This window comes from Danio rerio, chromosome 4 (genome assembly GCF_052040795.2).
Source record: "Danio rerio strain M-AB ecotype USA chromosome 4, GRCz13ab, whole genome shotgun sequence".
NCBI lineage: Eukaryota > Metazoa > Chordata > Actinopteri > Cypriniformes > Danionidae > Danio > Danio rerio.
This window is the reverse complement of record NC_141024.2, coordinates 63,122,207-63,150,181: the sequence shown is the minus strand read 5'-3', so window position 1 is coordinate 63,150,181 and position 27,975 is coordinate 63,122,207. Positions and strand designations below refer to the sequence as shown.

At 36.6% G+C, this 27,975-nt stretch overlaps 2 protein-coding genes across 2 annotated transcripts in view; both read right to left on the bottom strand.

Annotated features, from left to right (window-relative positions):
- LOC100537855 (uncharacterized) overlaps positions 1-27,957 on the bottom strand; it is a 150,258-nt gene extending 122,301 nt beyond the window's left edge. The window contains exon 1 of the mRNA XM_088650588.1: positions 27,907-27,957. The gene's annotated coding sequence lies outside the window, so the exon portion shown is untranslated. The remainder of the gene's footprint in view (positions 1-27,906) is intronic.
- Positions 18,363-27,975, bottom strand: part of si:dkeyp-104f11.6 — a 68,150-nt gene continuing 58,537 nt past the window's right edge. The window contains exon 3 of the mRNA XM_088650457.1: positions 18,363-22,950. Within this exon, the coding sequence (XP_088506583.1) occupies positions 22,348-22,950 (603 nt within the window). The 3' untranslated portion in view covers positions 18,363-22,347. The remainder of the gene's footprint in view (positions 22,951-27,975) is intronic.

The following is a 27,975-nucleotide window of genomic DNA, read 5'->3' as shown; positions in this document are numbered from 1 at the left end:
ACCCTCCCGTTTTTGCAGAAATTCTCCCGTATTTTACCATTCTATCCCACTTTCTTTACATTACTTTGCGCTGATTGTCGCCTTTCACTTTGCAACCTCTGAACCAGTGAATGCATGTTTAAGCGCTGACTGACAGACGCGCTTCATACAATAAACTGATCCCAGATCAGCGTCTGTACGCGCCATTTAAAGGGACACTTCTGTTATCAAACAAGTGCGCAGCAAATGAATCTCATGTTTTGTTTAGTTTGATAACAGAGGTGTCTCTGTAAGAATGCACAGATCTATAATGAAAGCAGTCCATTACTTTAGAAACTGTTTGTGCTCATTTAAGAGAAAATAAGCTGTTTAAAATAAAACATGCAGGACGGAGATGTTTCATATTATTCAGTGTATTTGTCTGTTTAAACATACACCCGTTCCTCTGTAAATGGCGTGTACAGACGCTGATCTGGGATCAGTTTATTGTACGAAGCGCGTCTGTCAGTCAGCGCTTATACATGCATTCACTGGTTAGCATACGCACAGTAATGTAAAGAAAGTGGGGTAGAATGGTAAAATACGGGAGAATTTCGGCAAAAACGGGAGGGTTTACGTGAGTGCAGTGAACAGGAAGTGTTTGTGGAGAAACAGTTTTGCGAGATAACGCAAAACATCTTTGCGAGGGAACGCAAAACATCTTTGCGAGATAACACAAAACATCTTTGCGAGGGAACGCAAAACTTTGCGAGAGAACGCAAAAAACTTAGAAATATATATTTTCCTCCCACCAATTTTTTTTCTTTCACCCATTATTTTTTTTTCACCCACCCATTTTTTTTCTCCTCCACTACGTCCCTTCCGGGGTTCCGTAAAAAAGTGCTTTAAAAAGTATATGAATAATATATATTAGCTGCATATAAATACAATTATCAAATTTTAATTGTTGTTTGAGGAAGTTAAAATTGCATTGACATTACAAACAAATGTATGTATTTGTAATGTTGACTTCTACATTAGAAATTTCAGTCAACCTTTAACAAAAATTTGACAAAAATGGAAACTGGATTTACTTTAGTTTACTTTAGATTTAATTTTAATATTTAAAAACAAGAACAGATATTTTATCTGCTGAGAAAAGAATGGTTGTTCGTTTGGGGTGGCTTCTTTAAGATTTTCTAGATTTTCACTAGCTTGGATTAGCTGAAATGAATCATCATCATCCTCGCTAGATGGTGTGGTCTCTAGTACAGCTTTAAGCTGTTTCTTTCTTTTATAATATTGCTTTTAGTTTTCACGCCACTGTCTCTTTTTTTCATGTTGCTTTTAAGTCAGGTCTTCAGTTTTCTTTATTTTTCCACCCTGTTTTCGTTTTTAATACCTAGAAGAAGAAAGAATTGAAAGCATGAAATTAAATGAAGTAAAAAAAAAAACTTTGTACACATCAACATATATGTTGACAAAAACAGGGGTTTAAAGCAAAAAGAAAATCCTGAGCCTGAACTTTTTTGGAGGGGATGGGGGGTAATAACAACTGCTATAAAATGCTAAAGAACTGAACTGCTAAACTGAAGATTAAAAGAGAAATCAAAGCCATTATCTCTTATTTTTTTCTGGGTTGTGTAAGCAAAGTCTTGCAAACTCTTTCTTTTTAAGATGTTTAGACCAGAAGATGGAGCTGGTCCAGTGGAGGAGGCTGAGGGTCTGCTGTTTGTCCAATCATGTTTTTTTTTCTTCTGTTAAATAAAAGTATCATACTACCTCAAATCGTACGCTCCACAGGTAATATGCATTTAATTAATGCTCCGCAGTTATTATTATTTCACAAAATTATTGTCACAAAATGACAATGAACCTCAAGGACTCTATTTTGAGGATCCAGGCCCAAAGCGCAGGGCGCAAAAGCATTAAAGGCATGTCCGAATCCACTTTTGCTCTTTTAAGGATGGAAAAATTATCTTTGCCCCACGGCACATGGTTTAACACGGTTGAGCTTATTCTCTTGATAAGTTATAGGTGTGTTTTGAGAATAAACCAGAGTCTCATCTCCTATTCCCTTTGTGCCATAGGGCATTTGCTATTTACATGACAGACTTTGTGAGTGGAAAAACTGAGCGTTTCACTTGTAAGAAAACAGTTAAACAGAGCATCTGCAGCAGGAGAATGAGACAGGCCCAGCTCCAGCTTTGAACTTTAGAGTGGGCAAAATAAGCGCAAACTAACTTTTATTTTAAAACTACTATTTGTACTGCAGACTATATTTATCTCACTCTTTGCTTGCTTTAGTGATGTTTGCCAAGTTTTGCAAGAAAACTCCAGAAATACATGTTGCTCTCCATGAGCTATATGGGTGAGGTACATTTAGTGACCAAAGCCATCCTTTTTTCAGCTTTTAAAAAATTATTTTACATTGTTACATTTTTTATTATTTATAAATGTGTTCATCATTTTCAAGATCATATAACCAAAATCCATGATTTCTTATTGTCCGAATTAGTCTGTGTATTTTTCCATCATGTATCATTGTGCAATCAAAAATATTTTATTTTGCTTTTCTTAAAAAAAAAAAAAACTGTAAACTGTCAATACTATTACCACAATTACAAAAAGGAAAACTGAATATTTCATTAATCACATATTGGACAATTTAAAAATATTTTAATCCTGATTTTATTAGTATCATATTATAAGAGCCATAAGTTCATTGTTTTATTTATGTTAAATTGATAATAATGTAAAAGGCAACCCTGAAAATATTTTACTAAAAGTAATTTAATTTTTAATATAAAGTATATGCTGATGTCACTTCCGGTAAGGAAGAAGTTGTGTCATGAAGATGGAAGCAAGACAGTTTTTTGACCGTGTATTATAGTTCAGTAAAGTTGTTATTAAACATGTTCGAAATGACATCACTGGACTGTCTTATGTTACCCGCGTTCAAATCCTGCTAATTCAGAGAAACAAGACAAGAAGAGACGGATCGATGGCACATACACATATGATCTTTGCAGTTATAGCAAGTAGAATGTTTGGCTAAAAAAGTTGTAAAACTGTAAATTGTTGCCATCAATTCAGTTCTAATTTAGTAACTACCCATTAGGATTTTTCTTGCTGTGATTTATTAATATTAATAATTGATAAACGTTACGGTTAAGAACTTCACAAATAGCCTAAAATTACACTATACTAATTAATAATAATATAAATAGTAACTAATAATAATAAAAAAGAAGAACAAAAATATTAGCCTATTAGGCTTGTAACAATACAAGTCAGATTTTGAAAAAACTGCGTCCCTCCTGCTTTTGTTTTCATATTTTAAACTCTTTGCCAGAAAAACTAACATGTTGGCTTTGTCCGGTTTATGCGGAGACCTAATTGGGAATACAATGTTTCCAGCAGCACTGAACACCTGTTCAAATGCAGATACTTTTTCGCAACCGTGGCAGAGAGGGTATCTTGCTCTGCCGCCCACATTTATCGGAAAGCTGGCTTCTCTACATTAGGGAACGGCGCATTCTGAACAACTAAATATGCTGCTTCATTTCTTGTTGTCAACTTCTACTATTTATCACTTTCTCTTTTGTATTGGGCAATTTTTTGAAAAGGCCTCTGCCATGCTGACTAGCTGGACGTTTGCGTTCAGAAGATGACATGACCGAGCTGGCTCCGCATATGGATGGCTCTGGAGATTCGACGTGTTTGTCCATTTAACCTTTTTTTTTTTTAAAAAAAAACAAGCCCTACAAATAGCTTTATTCAAATGATTGGTTCGCCTTTCTCGATCGCCACGAATGCAAATTGTTCTTAGATTGGTGATGTAATGTTGGTTTTCCACAGAGGCTGAACTTGAACTTGCTGAATCGCCTCTAACGTCATAAATGTAGTTTTTGTATGAAAGGGATTTGAACCCATGCATGCAGAGCACAATGGATTAGCAGTCCATTGCCTTAACCACTCGACCACCTCATCATGTATGTAATCACTTTCTGATGGGGGCTGGACTATGGCAAATATGTATGTATTTGCAGCTATTTTCGGTAAAGATGACATTAAATTTAGCAAAAAACATCCTTCAAAACAATAAGTGTGAGAAAAACAATTTCTACAGAAGCAACAGGCTCTCTCAAACATCATCGCATATGAGCGACGAAGTGGGATTTGAGCCCACCTGTGAATCAGCAATGAATTAGCAGTCCAGCACCTTAACCACTCAGCCACCTCCTCTCTTTTCTTTTCTGATGGAGGCTGGACTGTGACACATTTATTTGTTTGTGTGTTTGTGTGTTAAGAGGACTTTCAGTTTTGCCATAACATGCTTTGAACACAAAGAGGATGCTAGATATTTTCCACAGAAGCATCGGGCTATCTTAAATGGACTACAAGGATGGATGGATTAGCAGTCCATCACCCTAACCCCTCAGCCACCTTGTCATGCAGACTCATTCCTGATGGAGGCTGGACTGTGGCGTATATATGTATCTATTTGCAGCTATTTTCGGTAAAAATTACATTAAATTTTGCAACAACATCCTTCAAAACGCCAAGAGGGTGCGAGTAAAACCTTCCACGGAAGCAGTGGGCTCTCTCAAATGCCAAAGAATATGAGCGATGAGGATGGAATTCAAACACATGCATGCAGAGCACAATGCAATAACAGTCCGTCGGCTTAACCACTCAGCCACCTCATCACATATAGTCCTACTTCTCTGATGGAGGCTGGACTGTGAAACATATTTCACATGATTCTGTTACAATTTTTGGGAAGATGACTTTCAGTTTTGCCACAACATGCTTTCAAGCATGAAGATGGTGCAAGTAAGATACCTTCCACAGAAGCACCCAGCTCTCTTAAATGAACGACAAGGATGCAATTCAAACCCACGCATGCAGAGCACAATGAATTAGCAGTCCCTAACCACTCAGCCACCTCGTCTCACATGTAGATGCTTTCCTAATGAAGGTTGGACTGTGGTATATGCATATGTTTTTGCAGCTAATTTCACTAAATATTACATAAAATTTTGCCATAACATGCTTTAAGACGCTGAGAGGTGCAAGTAAGAAAACTTAGAAGCAGTTGCCTCTCTCAAAACAGTGAAATTATGAGGATGGGATTTAAACTGGCACTTGCAGAGTACAACATACTAACCTAAGCACTTGACCATCTTGTCACATGCAAGCGCAGCTTTGTGCTAAAGGAAGGATTAAGTTTTGGGAATCGAATGGATGGGACTCAAACCCACGCGTGCAGAGCACAATGGATTACCAGTCCATCACCTTATCCATTTAAAAAAAAAATATATATATATATATTTATTTTATATCAAAAATTAAAAACAGTTACATTCAGGTAATAATACATGTACATTATATAAAGCCATTTAAACATATGGGTATATTCCCACTTAAAAAGTCTTTTTCAAATACATCTATCTTGTCATTTATGTTACAATAATATAAAAGAGTATTAAGAAGTTCAGACATTTCTCTTTTAAACAATTTACACACAGATATTTTGCTATTCTTTTGTTTAATGATATTCCTTCTTTTCCATACCACAATTCTTGCAACTGTTAAAATAAAGTTTATGGACAATGTATTTTCACCTTCTGTTTTGCAACCAAATAAAAATAATAACAACTTCGTTTTCAATCCCCATTTCATTTAGCATTTCTTTTATTTTTCCAATAAAACATTCTAACTCTTTGATTTAAAAAAATAAAATAAAAATAAAACAAATGTAATATACCTTTATCTTCTTCATTACAAACTTTACATCGGGTATTATTTGCCAAACCTATTTTACATAATCTCATTTCACTCAATAAACAGTTGTGTCTCAAAATGTAATCAAAATTCTCTAAAACTGGACGTTTCCAATAAGCTCTCAAATGTTGCCCTATTTCCTTCTTTTCAATATTGGGTAAAATCTTTTCCAGTACTTTTATTTTCAATAACTCTTTTATTTTTGTTTTCATAGTTTTCTATTATTGCATCTTTTATTATTGTAACTGTACATAACCAGGTATCACTTCATATAAGATATCTTTAATTTGCTTTATTCCTACACAGTAAAATCCTCAGAGTATAATTTAGTCAGTTCAGAGAACATTTGGTCCCTCTCTAAATTGAGCAAAATTTACTCAGCAGCAGTTAAAGTTAATAAGACAATGATGGGGTTAATTAAGTGATGATTGAGCACTGATGATGAACACCTGCTGTTAATAAGCAGAGAAACACAAAACTACATCTACCTTCAGTCACAGCCGTATATAAAATAAACTAAATAAAACACATCAAATCTTTCAAAATCTCATCAGAGCACAAACAGCAGCTCTATTTATTAACAACCTGTTTGACCTTATTTCTGCCACACTGTACAAAATTCCATATAGTAATATTATTAAGAATTAACTCATTTAGAATTAAAGTAATTTTTTTACAACAGCAATAAAACAGCACCACTTTTTTATTTAAGCTGTCACCATTGAGGAGAACAGTAGCTGCTTTACTTGGGCTCTGACTTGATTTCTAATGTTAATATCTTTTGGTTTGCCAAATAGTGTATTGTGACAAATACTGCATAAAAAGAGCAATTGTGCTCTGGATTATTGACTCTGTGGTGGTTTAGTCACTGGTCAAATAAGTAAAATTGGTTTTGACCTTTTAAGTTTAAATAATGTATCACAAAAGGAGCACTGTATTTAAAAATTGGAGTTCACCAATACTTTTATCAGATCATATCACACATTGAGCATCTGAAACACTAAAGACACACAGACATAACGAATCAGAGTATGCTTCTCAACTTAGGCAAGTTCTTTTTTTTTCTACAGTGCATGCTGGGAACTATGGATGAATGTCAAATGAATCTCTTACCACAAACTGCAGCCCTTGGCAAAGGTCCTCTTACTGCAGTGCACAGTGCAAAAATGTCAGGCTGACGGCCTCCACCCTGGTGCCAGTGGTGCAGACCACTTCGAATTCTTCAATATTCGAGACATCTCGACAAAAAGCAAGAGCGCCGTTAGTCAAATGAGGCAGGGACAATGCAGGTCGTGCTGCAGTTAGACTAATCCACGAGATGGTTTAGACTAAACTAACTCAAGCAGCGTCAGACATTCCGCAGACGGAAAATACTTTTTGGCTGTCCCATTGACTGCCGACTCCCCGACAAGTCGTGTATAAAACCTTCCACAGCTTCTTCATCCTTTGGGGCACGACTTGCCATCGCTGTACAGTTGTAAGTTGGGCAAATACTTCACAAATGACTATACTCGAAAAATGAGAAGTTATAGGCACCCCCCCCCCCCCCCCCTCCCATATTGAAAGAATAAAATTACAGTCTAATGCTTCTTTTGAATTATATACATGTGCTCATGCTTATTTTGCATATGTATATGTGTTTGCTTGAACCATGATAATCTAATGAGCACACACAGTGGTATGCTAAGACATTCTGTTTGACCTTAAAATGAGACAGGAACTTTCCACCCCTATAATGTCAAACAACTAAATCTGTAACAGACAAGTCTTCCAGAAAGTCCCTGTCTGGGTTGCAGCTGTGATGTGTGACTTTTCTACACAGAAAAGAGAACTGGAGCAGATGAGGAAAATATTGCTTTATTGTCTTACTAATCACTCTTTTCTTTTGATATATTTTTGCCATTGGAGGAATATACTCCATTTACTTGGAGTAATTTAATTTATACTCCCATTTGATTAATTGACTCCTGACCGATTATTGAATTGGGGTGGACTAAGGCAAGTGAGAAATAGTCCAACAGTATGCAATTTATATTTTATAATGATAAAGATTCTGTTAATTCCATGTGTTAAAGGGAGGTGAGGCCTCCACTAACTAACATAAAAGTAAAGTAAAAAATCAGTGTGTGCTGGCTGTTTTCTTTTAACCTGTGTGCATAAGAACAATCATACCAGCACAAAGTGCTTTCAACTTGAACTCAGACTGCAGCCATTGATCAACAAGATTACCCCAACACAGTTGGATTTGAAAACGGACTCATCAAGCAGGATGCTATGGTGCTTAAAGTTGCTGCAGTTATGATAACCGATAACATTGCATAATCAAATATTTATTTATTGCAATAAAAACAAAACATTTACAATACAAATAATATAGTATACAGTCTCTACAATTTTATTAAGGTAATCATTAATAAAATTGAAGTACCTAGCTTATATAGGAGAAATAATACAGAAACAAGACAGCACATGAAAAGAAAATAAACATCAATAAATATGTCTATTAAACACAGTAAGCACAAATTCTTGAAGTTAAAACAACAACTTTTAACGTAACTAGATGTTGAATGGTATACGGTTCTTGTTTAAATATGCTAAAATAGTTTACTTTTTTTTTTTTATACATTTTTAGATATACAGCTTTCCAATAAATAACAGGTTGATAAAAAAAACTTTCATTATATGTAAATATATAAAGGGCTTCCCACAGGTTTTAAATATACTTGCTAGCCAGATGGAAACACACCTTTTACCCACAGCACATAGTTAAATGTTTTATTCACAACTTGTTATATTTAAAACGTCTTGCAGTATTTTAGACTTTGCTTATTCATTCATTTTCTTTTGGCTTAGACTGTTTATTATTCTGGGGTCACCACCGTGCAATGAACCATCAACTTATCCACCATATGTTTTATGCAGCGGATGCCATTCGTGCTGCAACCCAACAATTCAATTCAGCTTTATTTGTATAGCGCTTTTACAATGTAGATTGTGTCAAAGCAGCTTCACATAAATTATCATTGTAACTGGAACAGTGTAGTTCAGTTTTTAGTGTTTAAGTTCAGTTCAGTTCAGTTTAGCTCAGTTCAGTGTGATTTAATCATTACTGAGAGTTCAAACACTGAAGAGCAAATTCATCGATGCGTAGCTCTACCAATCCTGAACCATGCGAGCCAGTGGGAAACGTCCATGCACACTCCTTCACACACATACACTACGGTCAGTTTTAGCATACCCAATTCACCTGTTAGCGTGTCCATGGAATTGTGGGGGAAACCGGATCACCCGGAGGAAACCTAGTCGAACACGACGAGAACAAACATGCAAACACAGAAATGCCAAGTGACCTAGCCAAGGCCTATTTAAAATAAGAAGGGTGGTCTGTATTGCTGGTGGAGGTAGTATAAGCCTGAGCGAATATTAAAACGTCAAATAACACATACATTCCTCAAAATAACAAATAAATTAGGCCTTTGAACATAGGAAATATATTTTTTACTTTTTTGTGTGTGTTTTATATTTGATATATGCTGTTGTAGCGCTTTGGCATGTCTGTGTCTTTAATAAGGAAAACACTAGACATTTGCACAATATTCAAGTTAGTGCAGGTGTCCGCCCCTCTGTAACACAGAAATGCGAGAATAACAATGATACTCGTTATAAAACATACTTATCTAAAGCTGTACAATACATGGCTACTTGTGGCCAATTTCTGCAACTTGGTGAGAGCCAATTAAAGAGGTTTGATCAACATTCCGTTGGCTTTCATATGCAAATAGGAGGCGAAGATTGCCTATAAATATTCGCGTCCCGTGCTGTTTACTCGCAGAGCATCTGTCTTGGTACACTTCATTCGTCCAGCTGGCAACGGCATATAGCGATATGGCCAGTCCAGGCTCCGAAGGTTAACGAAAACATAGTGGAGGGCTTTATATACAACGTGTCACCCAGACGGCAGTCTAGGCGAAACAGCCCCTATGTCTCTGCAATAATTCAGAGCGCCAGAGAAGACTATCACAGAGTGGTAGTGTTCGCCATAGAGAAGCAAGCCGTGTTCAACCAAGCTGTGAGAAGCGGCAACAATGTCCGTCTGCGCAACGTCCGACGCAGCCTGAGTAAGCCCAACCTCACCCTTCTCGCAGATCAGTTTTGACAGCAGCACGATTTGTGCTGTGGCAGCATGGCTGCCTCGGTTTGACTAACAGCGCATTTGCTTTATGTCTAGGTTTCTCGGATCCGCACGGCTTCGACGTCATCAGCTCCGCGAGCACCAGCATGAAGGCTGCCAGCCTGCCGTTTCTGCGCTGCGCACCCCCAGACTGCAAGAATATGATTGTGGCTGAGGTCAAGGGCTAAAGGTGAGAGTGTCATTGTAGTTGATGTGAGGCACCTGCAAAGCGGACTTAACCTGTGTAGTGGCAGTTTTCTTTAAAGAGAATTTCTCTGTGGTAAAGAAACAAAGTTTTACCTGGGATGTCTTTTCAAAGTTTTATTCTTTATAAAGAATGTCACAATCATACAGCAGCAACAGTTTCTGCAGAGTGAGACACGGTTACAGAGTGTGTTCACCCTTTTGGTTTGTACTGCTTACGAGGTCAATTCTAATTCGGCCCATTCTGTACTGCGTCAGACGTTTCTACTGTTTCTGACCTATGTTCCTTTCTTAGCATATATCTAACAACCATAGCTCTTACCCAAGCCCCCTACATATCGTATATCAGATGGCCTTTCAAAGTAAACCTTTAAGATGGGGGACAAGGTCCAGTTAGTCACGTACAGGAATGTCAGGCTGTATGGAAATAAGCATACACATCTGAAAATAAATACAAGTGACTTTTCCATTGCACTCACACGTCTAAAAATGAATAGTAAACAAGTTTCCACTACACATGCTCATCTAAAAATGAATTTCCATTACAATTTCTCTCTTTTTATCATTCATTGATAACCCATCAATAAATACATTTTTTATTAGTTTCGAAAATCAAACTAGTTACAATCATGTTGTTAATCATTTAACAGGATTCTGCACACATCAAATAGGGGATATGGGCCTAAAAAAGCCTTCCACATCAGTTTCACGGTTGTGAAGTGTACTTTAGTGGAGCAAAATATCACAGTCTGGACATAATAGCTGCTTGGGAATGTAGTCTTTACAGCGAATAACAGATCGCTTCAGTAGGCAGTGCTGGCACTGCCTAATCTCTGAATATTCAGCAGACAATAAAGAATCCAACATCTCAGGCCTTAAAGCTGTCCACTTCTTTTTAGACTGCTTAACGCGAATTGTGTTTGAGGAAGTCGGAATTGAACACTCAATGTCATCAATGTCACCTAGCAGGTGCTCAATTTCTTGATGAAGAGATTCTGTATTAGTAAACAATACATGTAATTATAGTGTTCATGGCAGTTGGTTAGACTGACCATTACTGGGAAATACTTACCAATGTTTTCCACTGCTGCCCAAACTGTGAGCAGACAGTGATGGACCTTCAAATAAGAACAATGGGGCAAATGACACAATAGTAATAACCATGCACGGCTAGTTACTTTGAAAATTGTTGGTGTCATTACTCACTATGATCAATGTCTCTTTGCCCAGATTCCAAAGATGAAGACATACCTGCACTATTGATCACAGTAGCTAAAAATATAGAGATTTATAAAATTGTACATTACAGAAAACGTATGATGGTGCTACACATTATAAGAAATATGTGTGTGTCCACTACAATAATACACAATATGCTAAAACTTATTATAGCCATACCATCGCAAATGTTTGCCTTTGAAGATTTCTGCCTTCTCCGTTTAGGCACAAGATGACCAAACAGATTCCTCTCTACAAATGATACTGGTTTGGGAAGGGTGCTGCAGGCACGTTTGGTCTTCTGTGTATTTAACTAAAAAGACATATATAGGATGTTAAGCAAGAACTTTCATATATTTTAACAACTAACAAACTAATATTCAATGAAGCTATTAAAATAGTATGAAAATAAATTGCTTGAAAAAAAATACTGGTGGAATGTTAAACGTTTGCAGAACTTGTTCAGCTTCCCTGGTCACTGCTACAAGTGCAGAATTTGCTGCTTTACATGATGCTACAAACATAATTATAACAGATGGATTAATGGTTACAAATATTCAACTTTTCTATGCCACAAGATTTTTTTTTTTTTTTTACAAAACTATAAATGTTCCTTTTAAAACTATGACATTTAATCACTTTTAAACCCACTGAACAACACTTTTTCAATTACAACTATATTGTAACACTTTTTTTTACTGCACTTCAAATGTTGTTTACACACAGAGAGACACAATGCATCTTTTCTATTCTTACAGACTTGCATGTACCACTAAAACAAAAAAAAAAATTAAATGATCCTGCAATTTTTCACCAAATGCAAAAATTACAAAAAAACAATTGTACATAATTCCACAAAAAAAAAAAAAAAACCTGAAAACAATTGCCCTAAAAAACGAAAAACTACACATTGTCAACGGTTACTTATCCCCTTGGCACAAACCTATTTGACTTAAGCAAACGAAAGAAAAAAACAAAAAAAAACATTTACCAGATAGTAACCATTCACTTTTTTTCTCCAACTACGAAAGTAAATGGCTATATGGTTCTAACATTTTAAATATTATTTTCTCTTTAACAGAAAAAAAAATTATAATAAAGACTTAGAACCACTTAAGAGTAATTCAACAATAATAAATTAATAAATAAAAACTTTACTACAATTTTCTGTTTTGCTGAATGATCCTTCAAAAGCTACTCACCGGTCTCTTGCAGCACACTGAAAACTGTTATGCTTTTGCATGTCAAACTCAACGACACTGCTGTTGTGGTTGGCCTCCTGCAGCAAGGCCGTAAAATGACGCACATTGCTCGATTGTCCTTGTAGCACTTCAGACACGTTATGTACGCAACCCTCTACTTCCAAACACTTTCTCTTTGACTCAGCCATTATACTCTGTGGAACATACGAACACACATATCTTGCCCATATCCCTCCATTGCCAGCACGTTATTCTTATAGGTCGCCATTTGCAATGGCTTCTTCAGCTAAACTACAACATGCACCATTGCAAATAATTCTGTACTATACAACTACACGCCATTTTACACTGTACGTCGCTCCTATACAACTGCTGGATAAACCAGCGGTTTAAAATTTCACTTAGCTACACATATCTCGCAAAACAGGAAGGAACAGCAAGGAACACGGCAACATCCATTAATTACACATTCACAACAAGGTCTCAAACATTGTTATTTCAAATATACTTTACACAACATTTTGCCACCACCGAAACAAGACTTATAGTATAAAAACATACCACACTAAGGTCTCCTAATGTTGCAGATGTTGTACTTTCTTCTTCTCCTCAAGTTCAACGACGATCGAAACTCCAACGCCAACCGCAGCTTTAAACATTTATACCTTTACCAGGATCGTTCAAAGCCACCATCGCGCCCTCCTATTGGCTCACCACATATACGCGTCGACGTCCGCGTCTGCGCTGTGCGCATCTTTTTCTTTGGGTTTTAACGGCAGCTGGCATCCTGTTTGTTGTGTTACTACCCCCTTTTGTACTATTTTTATTTTATTCTATATTCTTTTTTCCAATCCAGTTTATCCGGCTCTGTTTTCAATGGTTAATGATGACTTCCTGATTCTGATTACTCTCTGGAATAATAATAATTAAAAAAAAAAAAGTTTTATTAGCTTATCGCATTGAAATTGAAGACTGCCATCCATATTAGGTTACAAATCCATGTCTAAATTGACTGAGTTCAAAGATTAATTACAGTTAATTCTTTGCTATCTGAATGTTAAAGGTAAATATTTTAGACTTGATGGCATTTAAACAGTGACATTGGCTACGTCACTAACCACAATATTCCAGAAAGCATCCTCACTCTAGCATAGGAAAAATAAGCAGAAAATTGAGTTGAAGTCATTTGTGTTAAAGGCAAATGCTGCAGTAAATCACTCTGTCTATGTGTGTGTGTCCTCAAGGGCAGAGAAACATAATTGTTTGGATGTTGTGTAGAACAGAGAGATAAAGTTGAATGAAAGTGTTTGAATCTGATGGTTAAATAGCTGATGTAAGAATTCAGAAAGAAGTATTTATACTGCTGCAGCGAAAATGATCATTTAATTAGATGATCAGTTAATGACATTTTAATAAACAGAAATGCAGCGTCAACTTTAACAGCATTTTTAAGCAGTCAAGTCAACTCAAGTCAATATTAAGATTCTTGTTCAATTGGTAATGCTTTCAAACAGGTTTTACTGTCAAATGACAAATATAAAAGATTTTCAACAAATCAACCATTTGCTAACCTGTGAGCATTTCTAATTGACCAGACAGTAAGAATCAAATGAATTTTATACAAGATCATATTGTCTGCTTCTGTTATGTTGAATGGTTTAGTCAGAGTAAAGTAATATGGTACAAATAACAAGTTGAGAAGATAATTATGAGGTTTAGTCTTATTTCTGTTAAAAGATGCTTGAGTTTAAATTACTTATGTTTGATCATTGTAGAATTAGACTAAAATTGTGTTAGTTTTTTTACAATGTCTATGACAGTTTTTTAAATATATTTAATAAGTTTGCCAAACTCTTACCGCACCAACACACCCAAAACACACAATTGGCAAAACATTTAATTTCATGCTCAAAATCAAACATTGTAAACTAAACCTCTAAACTTCTTTTCAAAATACAATAATCAACGAACACACTACACCATGTCTAACAACACACTGTAAACATGTTTCAAAATGAAATAATTGTTCAAAACACAAACACATGTTCTCTTCCAACAGAAACATGTTGTCAATCAGAACACATTGACAATAAAAACACTATCATCAGCTAAGTTTACAGAAACTGCATTAGTTTATGTGTCAGCTCTGCCCTTATATTTAAAGCCTCTCTAAATTTTTGTGTTATGGGTTTAGTACAGTAAATTCATGCATTTAGTTTTTTTATCCTGCAGAAATTGAATATAAAAAATTTACGACCATCCCAGGGTAGCTTTAAAAAAATTCACAGTTTACTGTATGTAAAAAAATACAGACACAGAATTGCTGCAGTACAGACTTGATATGCAAAAGGACATTACTGCAAGATATACAAACAGAAAAAGCACCGCAATTATCATAAAAAAACTAAGTAATTTTCTATTCTGCCTGGTCTTCTGCATTTGCCCGACTTCTTCTCTGGCCTGGCCTGGTAACAGTGGCCCTTTGGCCTATTATGTTTCTCCTACGGCGACGCAATTTCACCAAGTTGAAGCCAGCCTCGTCAACATAGATAATTTCATGTGGGACTTGATTGGCCTCCAACTCTATGACAGTCTAAAAGTAATTAGACACAGTGTAAATGGCTTACTGTACTGTTTGAATTTAAACTGTTTCTAATTGAATTTATTTAGATTTCTGTTGTATTTAAATTTCTGTTTGTTTAAATTGGCGTTAACTGTTAATTGTATAGCCCACAAAAACGGATGTTGTGCTGTAACATGAAATTAGCTCATTTTATGAATATTAATAATCAACAATAACGGTTTATTCTTAATTATTAATATTCCGGCTTAAGCTTCAGTCAGTTTGGTCAAACAAACATATGATTGTAAATGATCATGCTCGCGCGACCGAGCGGATTCCCAGATTATGAATATTAATTATCAACAATAACAAATTATTATTAATCATTAATATTCTGGATCAATTTATTGTTAATTTGACCAAACGAACACAAGCAGAGCCGCCGCTCTTCCGAGCGGACACGGTAATCTATTCATTTAGAAAAAGGGAATTTAATTGCTACTTCTTGTGAAGTAGATTAATCATTCAAAAGTTTTAAACAACTTATAATAGCTAGGCAGGGGAATCTGTATTTCAGTGACATTTTCTCGTGAGGCAAACAATACAATTCATTTGATTATAATGGAATTTATTGATTAGTCAGACGTAACGAACAAACAAACGCACAAACATACATTAAACACAAAACAAAGGTAAACCACGTGGAGATATCGGGTCTATAGAACGTGTAACAACAAAGAGACATAGTAAAGCTAGGAAATATAGATTTCAGGTAAAAGAGTGACAAAACTTTCAGTTCCACACGCACCATTACGGACCACCAAGGTTATAAAACACACCTTTTTGATAAAAGGGGCACAGCTTAATCGCATAACTAAAATCACCTGGTCTTCCATGTCTGGAGGTCTCTTTTATGCGTCTCTCTTCCGCCGTGATAAAAACTCCTCTTGATGTCCTTTGATGCGTGGAGTTTGTAATGCAGTTCGGACGAACACGATCGCAAACTTTAAACTGAATTTACTTTGCCGGAAAATAAAGAAACGTGGCGGGAAAGTCCATGCGGCGTAGGAAAGCCGCGTGGCCCGAAGGCCACCGACAATGATGTTCTTCTTAGGACGTTCTCTTTCTGCCCAGATGTTTGGGGGGAAGTGTGCTTATACCTGCGGGTCACGTGACAACCCGTACAGCATTCTGACCAATGATTTCAGGGGAAAGTTTGTGCGCGAACCCTTTCTTTGTCTCGAGGCTCCTCGTATGCAAATTTGAGTGTCCGCCCAAAGCATGCGGACAGGCCTTTAATACAGGGCTTTAAAGAATAACGCAATGTGAGTTATGGTCTTGCACTATGCATCATGTGTTGTAAAATGTCAGCAGAAACCCATCGGTACCAAACATGGGGGGGTTGAAAGTACATCAACATAATTTTTCATATCCTTACAATATTTATGCTTTACAAAGGCCTAAATGGAACATGCATACAGGTTATAAGAGAGGTTACACAGGTAAGAAAAGTCAGAAATGAGATACAAAGTTTACAAAACATAACACATTGGTTTTGTGCTGGTTCTGGATTTGATGAGTTCATTTTCTTTCTTTCGGAACAGCCTCGTGGGGGTGTGTGTGTGAGTGTATTTGGGCAGGAATGTCTTTGAAGTTTTCCTGCTTATCTCTCCAGGCCCCCTGAACAACTTAAGCTGTCACGAAAATCCAGACTTCTTGGAGCCAGGAGTCGTAAAACCGTTCTGTCGGACCGTGATAAAATCAATAAGAAATTTTATCTGTGGACTGTACGCTACAGTGCTAACCATGTTAAGAGTTTGGGAAACTTGTTAAATGTATTGAAAAAAGTATCATAGCCATTGTAAAAAAAACTGTAAACCCCTAAAAAGTGGGAACAAAAGAAATCGATTCACAATCCCTCTTCTTGCATAATAATGTCAGGAGTGCAATAACAGTGTTTACAGTGTTAAAGCTCTCGGGCTTTCAGAGAGTGGATCTGATATTAGTTTGTTAACTGTGAAGGTGAATTTGGCTTATAGCCCAGACAAGGGTGCTTGCACACTTCCTATTGATAATGTGTGATAATTGCATCATTACAATCACATCATTATTTGAATGAAAATTTATTTTAAGTGGACTTGACTGATATGGAGTTCAGCAAGGTAATAATTAAACATGGTAATGGTGCTGAATTGGACTATTGTAATATAAAAATGTTTCATTATTTTAAGTTGAAGTTACAGAACACGCTGATGAATGTTTTAAGACTGGTGAAGATAAAGATGTTTTTGCAGGTCATGAATTTGAATCCTGTGTGGCTTAGGTTGAATGGATGACCTTTTATGTCTGATCAGAGGAACTCTTGAGTCTTAGAATTAGCCTGGATGTTTGGATTTAGATTTGGAGCAAGTTGTAAATGCATCAGAGGATGTATCGATGAAAGTATGTGTTGTTTACTTCTGGATGACTATTAGGGCTTGCACATTTGTGTTCATATTCTGGTGTTTGGTCCGCTGTTTTGTTTTTTGTATATTTTCACTGACGAACTGTCTTCAAAACTGAATAGCTTGATGAATACAAGGACGAAGCCCATTGTGAGTAGAAGGTGGAAGAGCCCTTAGCTTGGAGACTGGAATTTTAAGGTTCCAGCATGTCCAAGAAAGGGCGAAGAAACTCTGTAACCCAAGTAGAGAGCACGAGTCATTACTTCCACTTTCTTTAGTGACCTAACTGGTTGACCTGGAGCGGATTAATTCGCTTCGGTCAAAAACAGGGGACTGAAGGAGTTGCAGTTCTACCTTTAAATTCATCTCAACAAATCAACGTTAATCCTTTTTCTCAACATCCTGTTTCTCATCACTTTTTATTAAATATAATTATTTAATTACTTTTATTAAATTTAATTATTAATTATAGAACTTTGAATTGATTTAACTAATGTATAAATTCACGCTTCTTAATGTAAGAATGTTCAGTGTCCTTGTTTCTCTTTTTGCCTGTCTTTTTAAAATTTGTTTTCAGGAGACACACAAAAAACAGGTCATAGGTCATGGAGATCTCTCTCTCCCTCTGTCCCAGAGGAGAAGAAAATCACCTGTTCTAGTTGTCCAAATGTGGCAGGGGGGACAAGAAATTTAATTAAACACCTTAAACGACAACGTCACCCGGTTAAGCCGGGAATAATAATAATTATTATTATATTTAACAGGCACCTATAGGTTCGTAGCCAAAGTAGGGTGAGCATGGAGACGTAAAATCAGAAAAAAAGCACTTTATTGAAATACAAAAGTTAAAATAATTAAAAATTCTTTTTAACATGAGCCTATTACAAAACAACAACAAAAAAGACAACAATAATCCAAAACAATAGAGTGGGGTACCAGCGGAAGTTTGCAAGTGTCCACAACACCAAGGAATACAAACACACACGCACACACACACACAGCCCCTATGAAAACACAGCAAACTTATTTTACACAGCAATATCTGTTTAGCACAGCACTCGGTGTATATATACACCCACACACTAATACAATGCACCCAAGCTGGGTCTCCCCCACCCCCCTATAAACCAAATAGGTTTCAAAGAAAATACACAGAAGACAGTTACAAAACAAAGAGAAACTATTAAAGAAAAATATGAAAATCACAACCAAAAAGTAACAATTTAGAATAGACCTGAACAGAAAGGGAAAATTTGCAAAAATCACTCGAATGCATAACAAAAACAAAAATCACAATACGAATATAACAATTCAAACAAAAACTATAAAAATCATAATATACAAAAGAAACAAAAATCATAAAATAAAGCTCCGGCAAAACAGCAGCGATGCCACCGCAGTTGTCAGACTTGGTCACCAGTCATTATAGAAACCCTTGTGCACACAGTCACCTGTTGTCACAAAGCCACGATTTACAATAAAAAAAAAAATTTAAACAAACAAATGCTCTGCCATACATACCGTACAGATGTTAGAACATGGCCTCACTCTGCAAACATCAGAAGTTATTGGTAACCACTAAATCGGACACCACCAACGCGCAAAGCACAAATCAAAGCGCCGGGAACCAGAGCAGGCAGAAAGCACGCCGAACGAACAGCGTCTGGTGCAGAGCAGCTGAGGACCAAACCAGTCAATCCTGGCAACACTTATAGTACAGTTACTACCCAAATATACTGAAGTGTACACAAATTTATCTTCCGCACTTACCGTTTCTTTCAACCGGAAGGGTTTACCCTTCAGAAAAAAAAGACGGCAACACCGATGACACATTCCGAGTTACCAAATGCGCTTAACTTTTATACTTCCTAAACGGGATCTGATAGGTTTGATGACTTAGCGTGACCCAGCCAATAGAAACTACAGTAATAGTCAACCCGGATCTCATAGACTCAACAAGTTAGTGTTACACCAGCCAATAGGCGTAAAAGGATATTACACCCTGCTACACTGATATTGTCAACAATAATTTACCTGTTTTGATTGCAAATCTTAATAAAGTAATTCCTTTTGTGTGGAGATAGACACTGTGTGTATTCAGGATATTGTAGCAGACTGTTGATGGAAACAGTCTTGAACCAGTTTGATAACACAGCTGAGCGTACAAGAAACATCTCTGAGTTTTTAACACAGATTGTCTCTTGTGTCTATTGTGACCCTGGTTTAGCTTTTCACAGGTTGGAGATCAGCTCCTAATAACCTAATAATGGAGCTAGATACAATACTTCATTGACGCACACAATAATTTTTTTTTTAATGCAACCAATGAGAAATGTTTACCTGGATCCCACCTTTTCTGGACTTGTGTAGAGTATAATTACTGCATTGTTGTACTGTAAGTCAGAGCGGCCTAGGAACTCATTGCGAGTGTTGAAGCTGGCTTCTGCTGATGAAACTGCAAACTATCTTCAGTAAACTTAATTTATTTTTTTGAATCTCTGACTCCGACTCTTCTTCATCTGACAGACTGGTCATTCTTTGGGTTAAACTGTATACCATCCCTATCGTAGTAAACTAGAACCTAAAAGTAAATAATCTTTACTAATAAAAAATACAGCACAGGACAATTGAATGGGCTTTCTAAACTTGAGGCCCTGCTATACTGCAAACTAACTGTCCTGGAGCTCCACCTTATTTGATGTGGGTGGTGTCTTCCCAGTGATGTTTCTCATTCAGGGAGTCAAGACAGAGAACATCATCCAAAACAACACTAGCTACATGAATACACTGGAGAGTGTGGAGAGTGGGAGAAACACGACACATTTACAACCCCAGTGAAGGAGTATTGGAAAACAGTATACCGTCCCTCAGCCTTTTGAAACATTATTCAGACAGGAAAAATCCTGTGCACATGAGAAAATGTTTTGCTGCATTCATATCATGTGTGCAACTTTTTGTCTATGTGTTTCTTAAGCTGCGCCGATTGAGCGAAACTCTGTTGACATGGATCAGATCCGTACGGTTTCTCCAGTGTGAATCCTCTTCTGTTTTCAGATGTGTTAACCGATTAAACCTCTTGTCACAGTGTGAATCGTCTGGTGCAGTTTCAATTTTGGAGCTGTAAGAAAAGTCTTCTCAAACTCAAACACATATCCACTTTCACACCAGTGTGGATCTTAATGTGTTTATTAAGGTTTGCTGATCGGTTAAAACTCTTTTCACACTGAGTGCATGTGAATGGTTTCTCTCCAGAGTGGGTCTTCATGTGTTTATTAAGGTCTGAGGAGTTGCTGAAACTCATCCCACAACGAAGCTGCCGTCACACTAGAGTTTAAGCATGCAAAATTCTGTTGTTTGGTTTCTCTCCAGTGTGGATCCTCAAGTGTAAATTACGGGATGATGATTGGCTGAAACTCTTCCCACACTGAGTGCATGTGAATGGTTTCTCTCCAGTGTGGATCCGTATGTGTTTACTATAGGAATGGGAAGATTAACCGATATGTATCGATACACAGTCATGCGTGTGCACGATGCGAGTGCATCGGTAGAGCAGCAGAGGATGAATGAAATTTTGGAAGCAAATCGAGATGCATCGGTTTTTGCGAGATGCAACGGTTTTTACAAGATACAACTTTTATTTTTAATATAGAATGTATTTTTTATTTATTACCAGTGTTGTCAACCTGTTTTTGGCGCATAATTTAATCGACCTACATAAAGTATGCATTAGCAACGGACTTGCGGATGTGTACACTTACACTACAACTCAGTGTATCAGGTGTGCGGATGAAGCTAGTGGTGCGCCCTCAGAAAGCGCGATAAGCAAAACAAACATCTTATTCCTCACTGAGTTTTAAATCTAAAGTATGGCAACATTATGGATTCTGCAAAAAGGATGGATGACTTGACAGGACAGATGCAATTTGCAAAATGTGCCGCGCATCTGTAAAATACACGGGCAGTACGACTAATCTGATATCTTACTTGAAGCGGCGCCACAGTGTTGTTGTGGAAGCATCTTCCAGTGTCCCTGCATCCCCGGCTTCCTGCTCTGCTTCAACTGTAGCTACCAGCTCCAAAAGTGGTGAGAAAAGCATTGAATGTTTTCTCCATGCGCAACAGTTCTGCTCGCTCTACGCCAATAACGAATGCTATTGCATTGTTCATCTGCAAAGATATTCAGCCTAGTGTCACGGAAAACGAAGGTTTTAAACACCTCCTGTTAATTTTTATTTATTTATATTTTTATTAGCCTGTTGTTTACAGTGACAGTGATGTTTCAAAGCAACATAACACTGCTAGTTCACCACCTTAAGTTTTGAATATTCAGTGGCACAATATATCTTTGTAAAACTTGTTTTCATAGTTGAAAAGTTAAATCACAATTCTTGTTGTGCAATGCTAAACCTTTATGTTGAAAGAGTGCAAATATATACATTTATAATATATATTGCACTTATACATTCTGTTTATCTTGAAAATACTTAAATAATATGTGCTATGGGTTCTAAAATGGCCCTCTACTGTGAACTGACACTCTGGCTCTGAGAGAAGCCAGTTTGTAAAAAAAGTCTTGGTTTTGCTTGGTTAATAATAATCAAACTCATTCAATGGCACAGCATCCTTTTTCACATAATCTCATAAACTTGATTTAATTAGTTAGTGCTGAATTATCGCATTGTATCGTGATATGGGTGTGAATCGTATCGTGTTGCATCGCAATATGTCACAAATGTATCGCTAATATATCGGATCGTATTCTTTGTATCGAGATGAGTATCGGATCTGCATTATAGCTTAGATGCCCAACCCTAGTTTACTAAGGTGTGATGAGCAGTAAAAATTCTTGCCACACTGATTGCTTGTGAATGGTTTCTCTCCAGTGTGGATCCTCATGTGTTTATTAAGGTATGATGATTGGCTGAAACTCTTCCCACACTGAGGGCATGTGAATGGTTTCTCTCCAGTGTGGATCTTCATGTGTTTATTAAGGTGTGATGATTGGCTGAAACTCTTTCCACACTGAGGGCATGTGAATGGTTTCTCTCCAGTGTGGATCCTCATGTGTTTATTAAGGTGTGATGTTTGGCTGAAACTCTTCCCACACTGAGGGCATGTGAATGGTTTCTCTCCAGTGTGGATCTTCATGTGTTTATTGAGGTTTGATGATAGGCTGAAACTCTTACCACACTGTGTGCATGTGAATGGTTTCTCTCCAGTATGGATCCTCATGTGTAGATTAAGGGATGATAATAGGCTGAAACTCTTCCCACACTGAGTGCATGTGAATGGTTTCTCTCCAGTATGGATCCTCATGTGTAGATTAAGGGATGATAATTGGCTGTAACTCTTCCCACACTGAGTGCATGTGTATGGTTTCTCTCCAGTATGGATCCTCATGTGTAGATTAAGGGATGATAATTGGCTGAAACTCTTTCCACGCTGAGTGCATGAGAATGGTTTCTCTCCAGTGTGGATCATCATGTGAATCTTAAGTTTGTTTTTGCATGACAAACTTTTTCCACACTGAGTGCAGATGAAACAATTCTTGTCTCTCCTTTTCAAAATACTATCAGTCTGTAAATGAGTTTTTTCCTCAATTTTGACATGATGTTCCTCCTCTTTACTCCACTTATTCTCTTCAATTAGTTCTGAAATATACACATATATATATATATATATATATAAAAAAAACATTCATTTTCATTAAGTCTTTAAAAATCTTCATCAAAAGCTGAAAAGTGAAAAGACACTGGAAACATTGGCTACACACACTGTAATTTTGATGCACATTAAATGCAAAATAAATCAGATCATATTTTGTTCGGTCCAATAATGGTGTACACATTTAAACAGATTTAATTCAATTAATCTTTATTTATCTAGTGCTTTTACAATGTAAAATGTGCCAAAGCCGCTTAACATAGAATTTATTGTAAATTGAAACTGTCAGTCCAGTTTTCAGAGTTTCTTACATAATTGATCATAAGTCATATTGTTCATATTGATAAGACAGATTTGAAAGCTGTAAATGGCCTGTTTTTATTCGTAATCATTCATAATTACAACAAAATGTTTTTCTAAAATGTGTAAAGCAGACCAGGGCTCAAAATCAACCTTTTTGCTTGGTAGCACCAGTGCTCCTAATTTAAAAAATGTAGGCGCATCAACCAAAATTTAGTTGCACACACCAATTATAAGGATCATTACTACAAGTTTAATACAAACATATTTATATCATTTGAAATAAACACTAATCAAACTAACAAGCAACAAAATGTATGCATGGGTGAGGAAAATATGTCTCAACGAAATCCCGTTATCACAAAAAAATAAAATTTTTATAACATAAATGAGGGACCAAAAGATACACGGACCCCTCACCAGCCCTTCACGCACTGCTTGACACGAATGAATCTGTTAACGATTGCTGTGCTTTTCTCACGGGTGCTGTCTGATACTGCACTGACGCTTTTGACATATACTGTACCTTATTATATGCATATGTCATGTGTATATAGCACATGTTTGTTGTTATTTCTAGCTCTCAAGTATATTTTGTCAATGATGGAGTAGCTTCGTAGTAAAACATCAAGAGCTGTTTAAATGGTTTTGTTTTATATGCGAGATCCCACATGGTAAGCTAGTTAAGAGTGGGAGTATCTGGAAGTGTGTGCAAGTTTACATGCAAGGTTTTAATATTGTGTTGTTTCGTGTTTATAAGTGTTTGTGTGATCACCTCCTTTTTTTTTCTTTTTTTCTCTTTTTTTTTTGCCTCTCTACCCCACACATCCCCCTTCATACAAAACCCACAGATTCCTTTTAGATGCTACTGATAAATGTTTTTGACAGCCCTCCATAAAATGGGTGGAGTAAAGACAAAATTTACCAGTTGGAATGTACGGGGGTTAAATCACCCAGTGAAACGAAACAAGGTGTTCGCACATCTTAATAAGTAAAAATCAGATATTGTATATTCACAGGAGACGCATCTGTTGAAAAAAGACTATTCTAAACTCAATAGAGGAGCACAAATATATCATTCTAACTTTAATAGCAAAAGTAGGGGAGTTGCTGTACTCATACATAAAAATGTACATTTAGTTTGGGAGTCAAATGTGTTGGATAAAAATGGCAGATACATAATAATCCAAGGTAAACGTTTTTTTACTAGGGATGCACGATATATCGGTGGCCATATCGTAATCGGCCGATAAATGCTATTTTTAAGATTATCGTTATGCTATTATTAAAATTATGTCGATATTTTTACGCCGATAAAATGCGTATTCTTTACATAGGCTAAACAAACTTACTGCCGCCACTGGGTTTTGAGCGTCGCATCTGTGACGTAGCACAAATCAAGCGCGCGCTTCACACTCACAGTACACAAGAAGGAAGACAACATGTCAGCAGTGTGGGAGTTTTTCACCGTTAAAAAAGAGGACCCCAGAATTGCAATCTGCAACTGCTTCAAATGTGAGGCACTGCGAGGGGGGAGTAGGAAAAAAAAGTTCAATACTACAAATGTGATAATCCATCTAAAGTGTCGTCATCCCGAAATCTATAAAGACTATCAGACTAAACTCGCTGCCAAAAAAGCACCAAGTTTAACCACAACAGAGAATCCAACGCAACAAACACTTGACAATATAAAGAAATTTGGCAAGGACAGTGCAAAAGCAAACGCTATCACAGGCAGAGTCATGGAAATGATTGCAATCGACGACCAACCTTTCAGCGTTGTGGAAGATTTTGGATTTCGTCGTCTTATTGAATTTATTGAGCCGCGCTACTCCCTCCCTAGCCGGCGGCACTTCGCTGCTGTTTCTCTCCTGGCTTTGTACAATGAAGTGTCAGCTCACATTCACACGCTTTTGGCAAAAAATGTGACTGATATAAGTTTTACAACCGACATATGGAGCTCAGATGTAAGTCCAGTGAGTATGTTAAGTCTTACAGCTCAGTGGATTGATGAAAACTTTGAGATGAAGAGGGCTATACTGCACGCGTGAGAATGCCCTGTGTCTCACACAGGCGCTGCTATAATGAGGCAACTCGAAAGCATGCTCACTCGCTGGAACATAACTAAAGATATGGTACATGTTGTGCTGCGAGATAAAGGCCGCAGTATGGTTAAAGCCATCAAAGACTGTGGTTTAAAAAGTCTTGGATGCATGGCTCACACTCTCCAGTTAGCCGTACAGGAAGGAGTTCTGAGCCAGCGAAGCATTTCCGACTGTATGGCTATAGGGAGAAAAATAGTAGGGCACTTTAAATATTCTCATCTTGCAATGTCCCGAATTGGAGAGATACAGACAGAGCTGGAACTGTTGAAAAATATGCTGCAACAAGACACTCCGACACATTGGAACAGTATGTTTTATATGATGTCAAGCTTGTTAGCACAGAAGCGAGCACTTCGTGCATATGGAGCAGAATTTGAGCTTCCCGCATCCTTCAGCGCGCATCAATGGGGGCTAATTGAAAACACAACAACATTGCTTGCTCCGTTCGAAGAGCTTGCGAGAGAAATAAGTGCACACACGGCAACTGCTTCAGACGTGATTCCCTCTATTGAGGCTCTAAAGCGATTTCTATCAAATAATAATAAATATCTCCCATAGGACAGCAGGTAAATTACTGTATCCCCTTATTTAAAAATAAATGAACAGCAAAATAAGAAATTCTACTTTAATTAACTCCTAATATATAGAGGTCAAAACATACTTTAGTTTTTGTCAACAATGATCAATATGACAAGATTAAAATTATTTAAGCTGATATTAATGCTGGCTGTGAGTGTAAGGTGTTTTAAAGTGTTTAATTAAATCTAAATGCTTATGTTAAAGGAAATATTATTTTGCATTGATCTTAATAGGTAAATGCATATCTAAGTGAGCCACCCATTGCCAGGAGTGAGAGCCCACTGCAGTTTTGGAACCGCAATATGTCCCATTTTCTAGCTTTGGCCACCGCTGCACGCAAGTACCTGTCAGCTCCTTGTACCATAATATAAGCATTTGTTCAATAATAATTTTAAAACGGCATTAGTGCCCAGTGACGTTTTTAATGCTCAAGGACACCTTACAAACAGTAGGAGAACAATAAAAGCAACAACCTTAAGAAAGTAAAGAAAATTGGAGACTAATAGTACATAAAATAATGACAAAAGACACGAGAACAAGCAACAAAAAAGAAACTCATTCCTGTCTTTCAATGAGTGCTTATGTGCGTTTAGGAGAACTAGGCAGCACACTCAGGGCTGCAAGATGGATTTAATTTATTATTCTTATTATTAAAATATCTGAATGAGGATCAAATGACTGAGTTGATCTTTGAGAATAAAAAATTAACCTGTTTGTTCTTGCAGATCTTCCTGTTTGACTGTGAATGTTTCTTCAATCTTCACATCTTCACTCTCCTCTTTAATAAACGCCATCTTTATAACAGTGTGGAGATCAGTCACTTCAGCAGGAGTTTTTCTCTGTGTTTAGACACTTTATCCTGTTTAAAATGAACAAAACAATAAAAATGTCCTGTTTAAAATAAATAAAACAATGAACAGAAACAAAATAACTTCTCTTCAACACTTGCTTCAACAGTTTCTTTATATGAGAGTCATTAACAAATAGAGGTAAAGTTGGTTTTATGTTCACACATTCAGACTCTTCCCTTAATAATATAATTTCATTAAAGTATTATTTGCAAACTCTAAATAGCGAAATCATATTAGCAACAAATGACTACCAAAGTACAACATTGTTCACAGTTAAATAAACAGTGTTGATGTTGTTTTCAAGTCACACTTGCATACTAATTCCGATCAAATATTCAAAGTAACATGGTAAACAATGTAGAGACTTGTAAATGAACGAATGTGCGAATATAAAACCAACTTTACCTCTATCATTAACAAACAGAAATCAGAAAAGTCTGATCAAGAAACAATAGCCACTGATCAGCTGATTAAAACTAGTACTCCATTTCTTATATATAGTGATGTATATTTATAATGGAATGACATTGTGCTATTCAATCAATTAAACTTTCATTAAAACACTTATTACAAACTTTTACTTTATTCAAGTATCTTCTTAATTGTTTTGTTTGTTTTATTTATCTTATTGTCTGTTTATAGCTTTTTTTGCACAAGACAAATTTCCTCTCTGGAACAAAAAGTTTATCCTATCTTTATTTAAAAAATGGACCTCATTACTGTAAGTTTTAGTAAATAGTACTACTTTGTATAAGGGTTAAAATAATATTGTCAACAGGTACATAATTTAGCACTGAATGAAAACACTGAAACTTTAATCAATCGCTTTATATAAGGGTAAACGCTTTAAAACAAACCTTTCTCCAGTTGAATCACAGCGTGAGAGCGGCGCAGGCTTATGACGTCACAAGTCACGCCAAAATAAA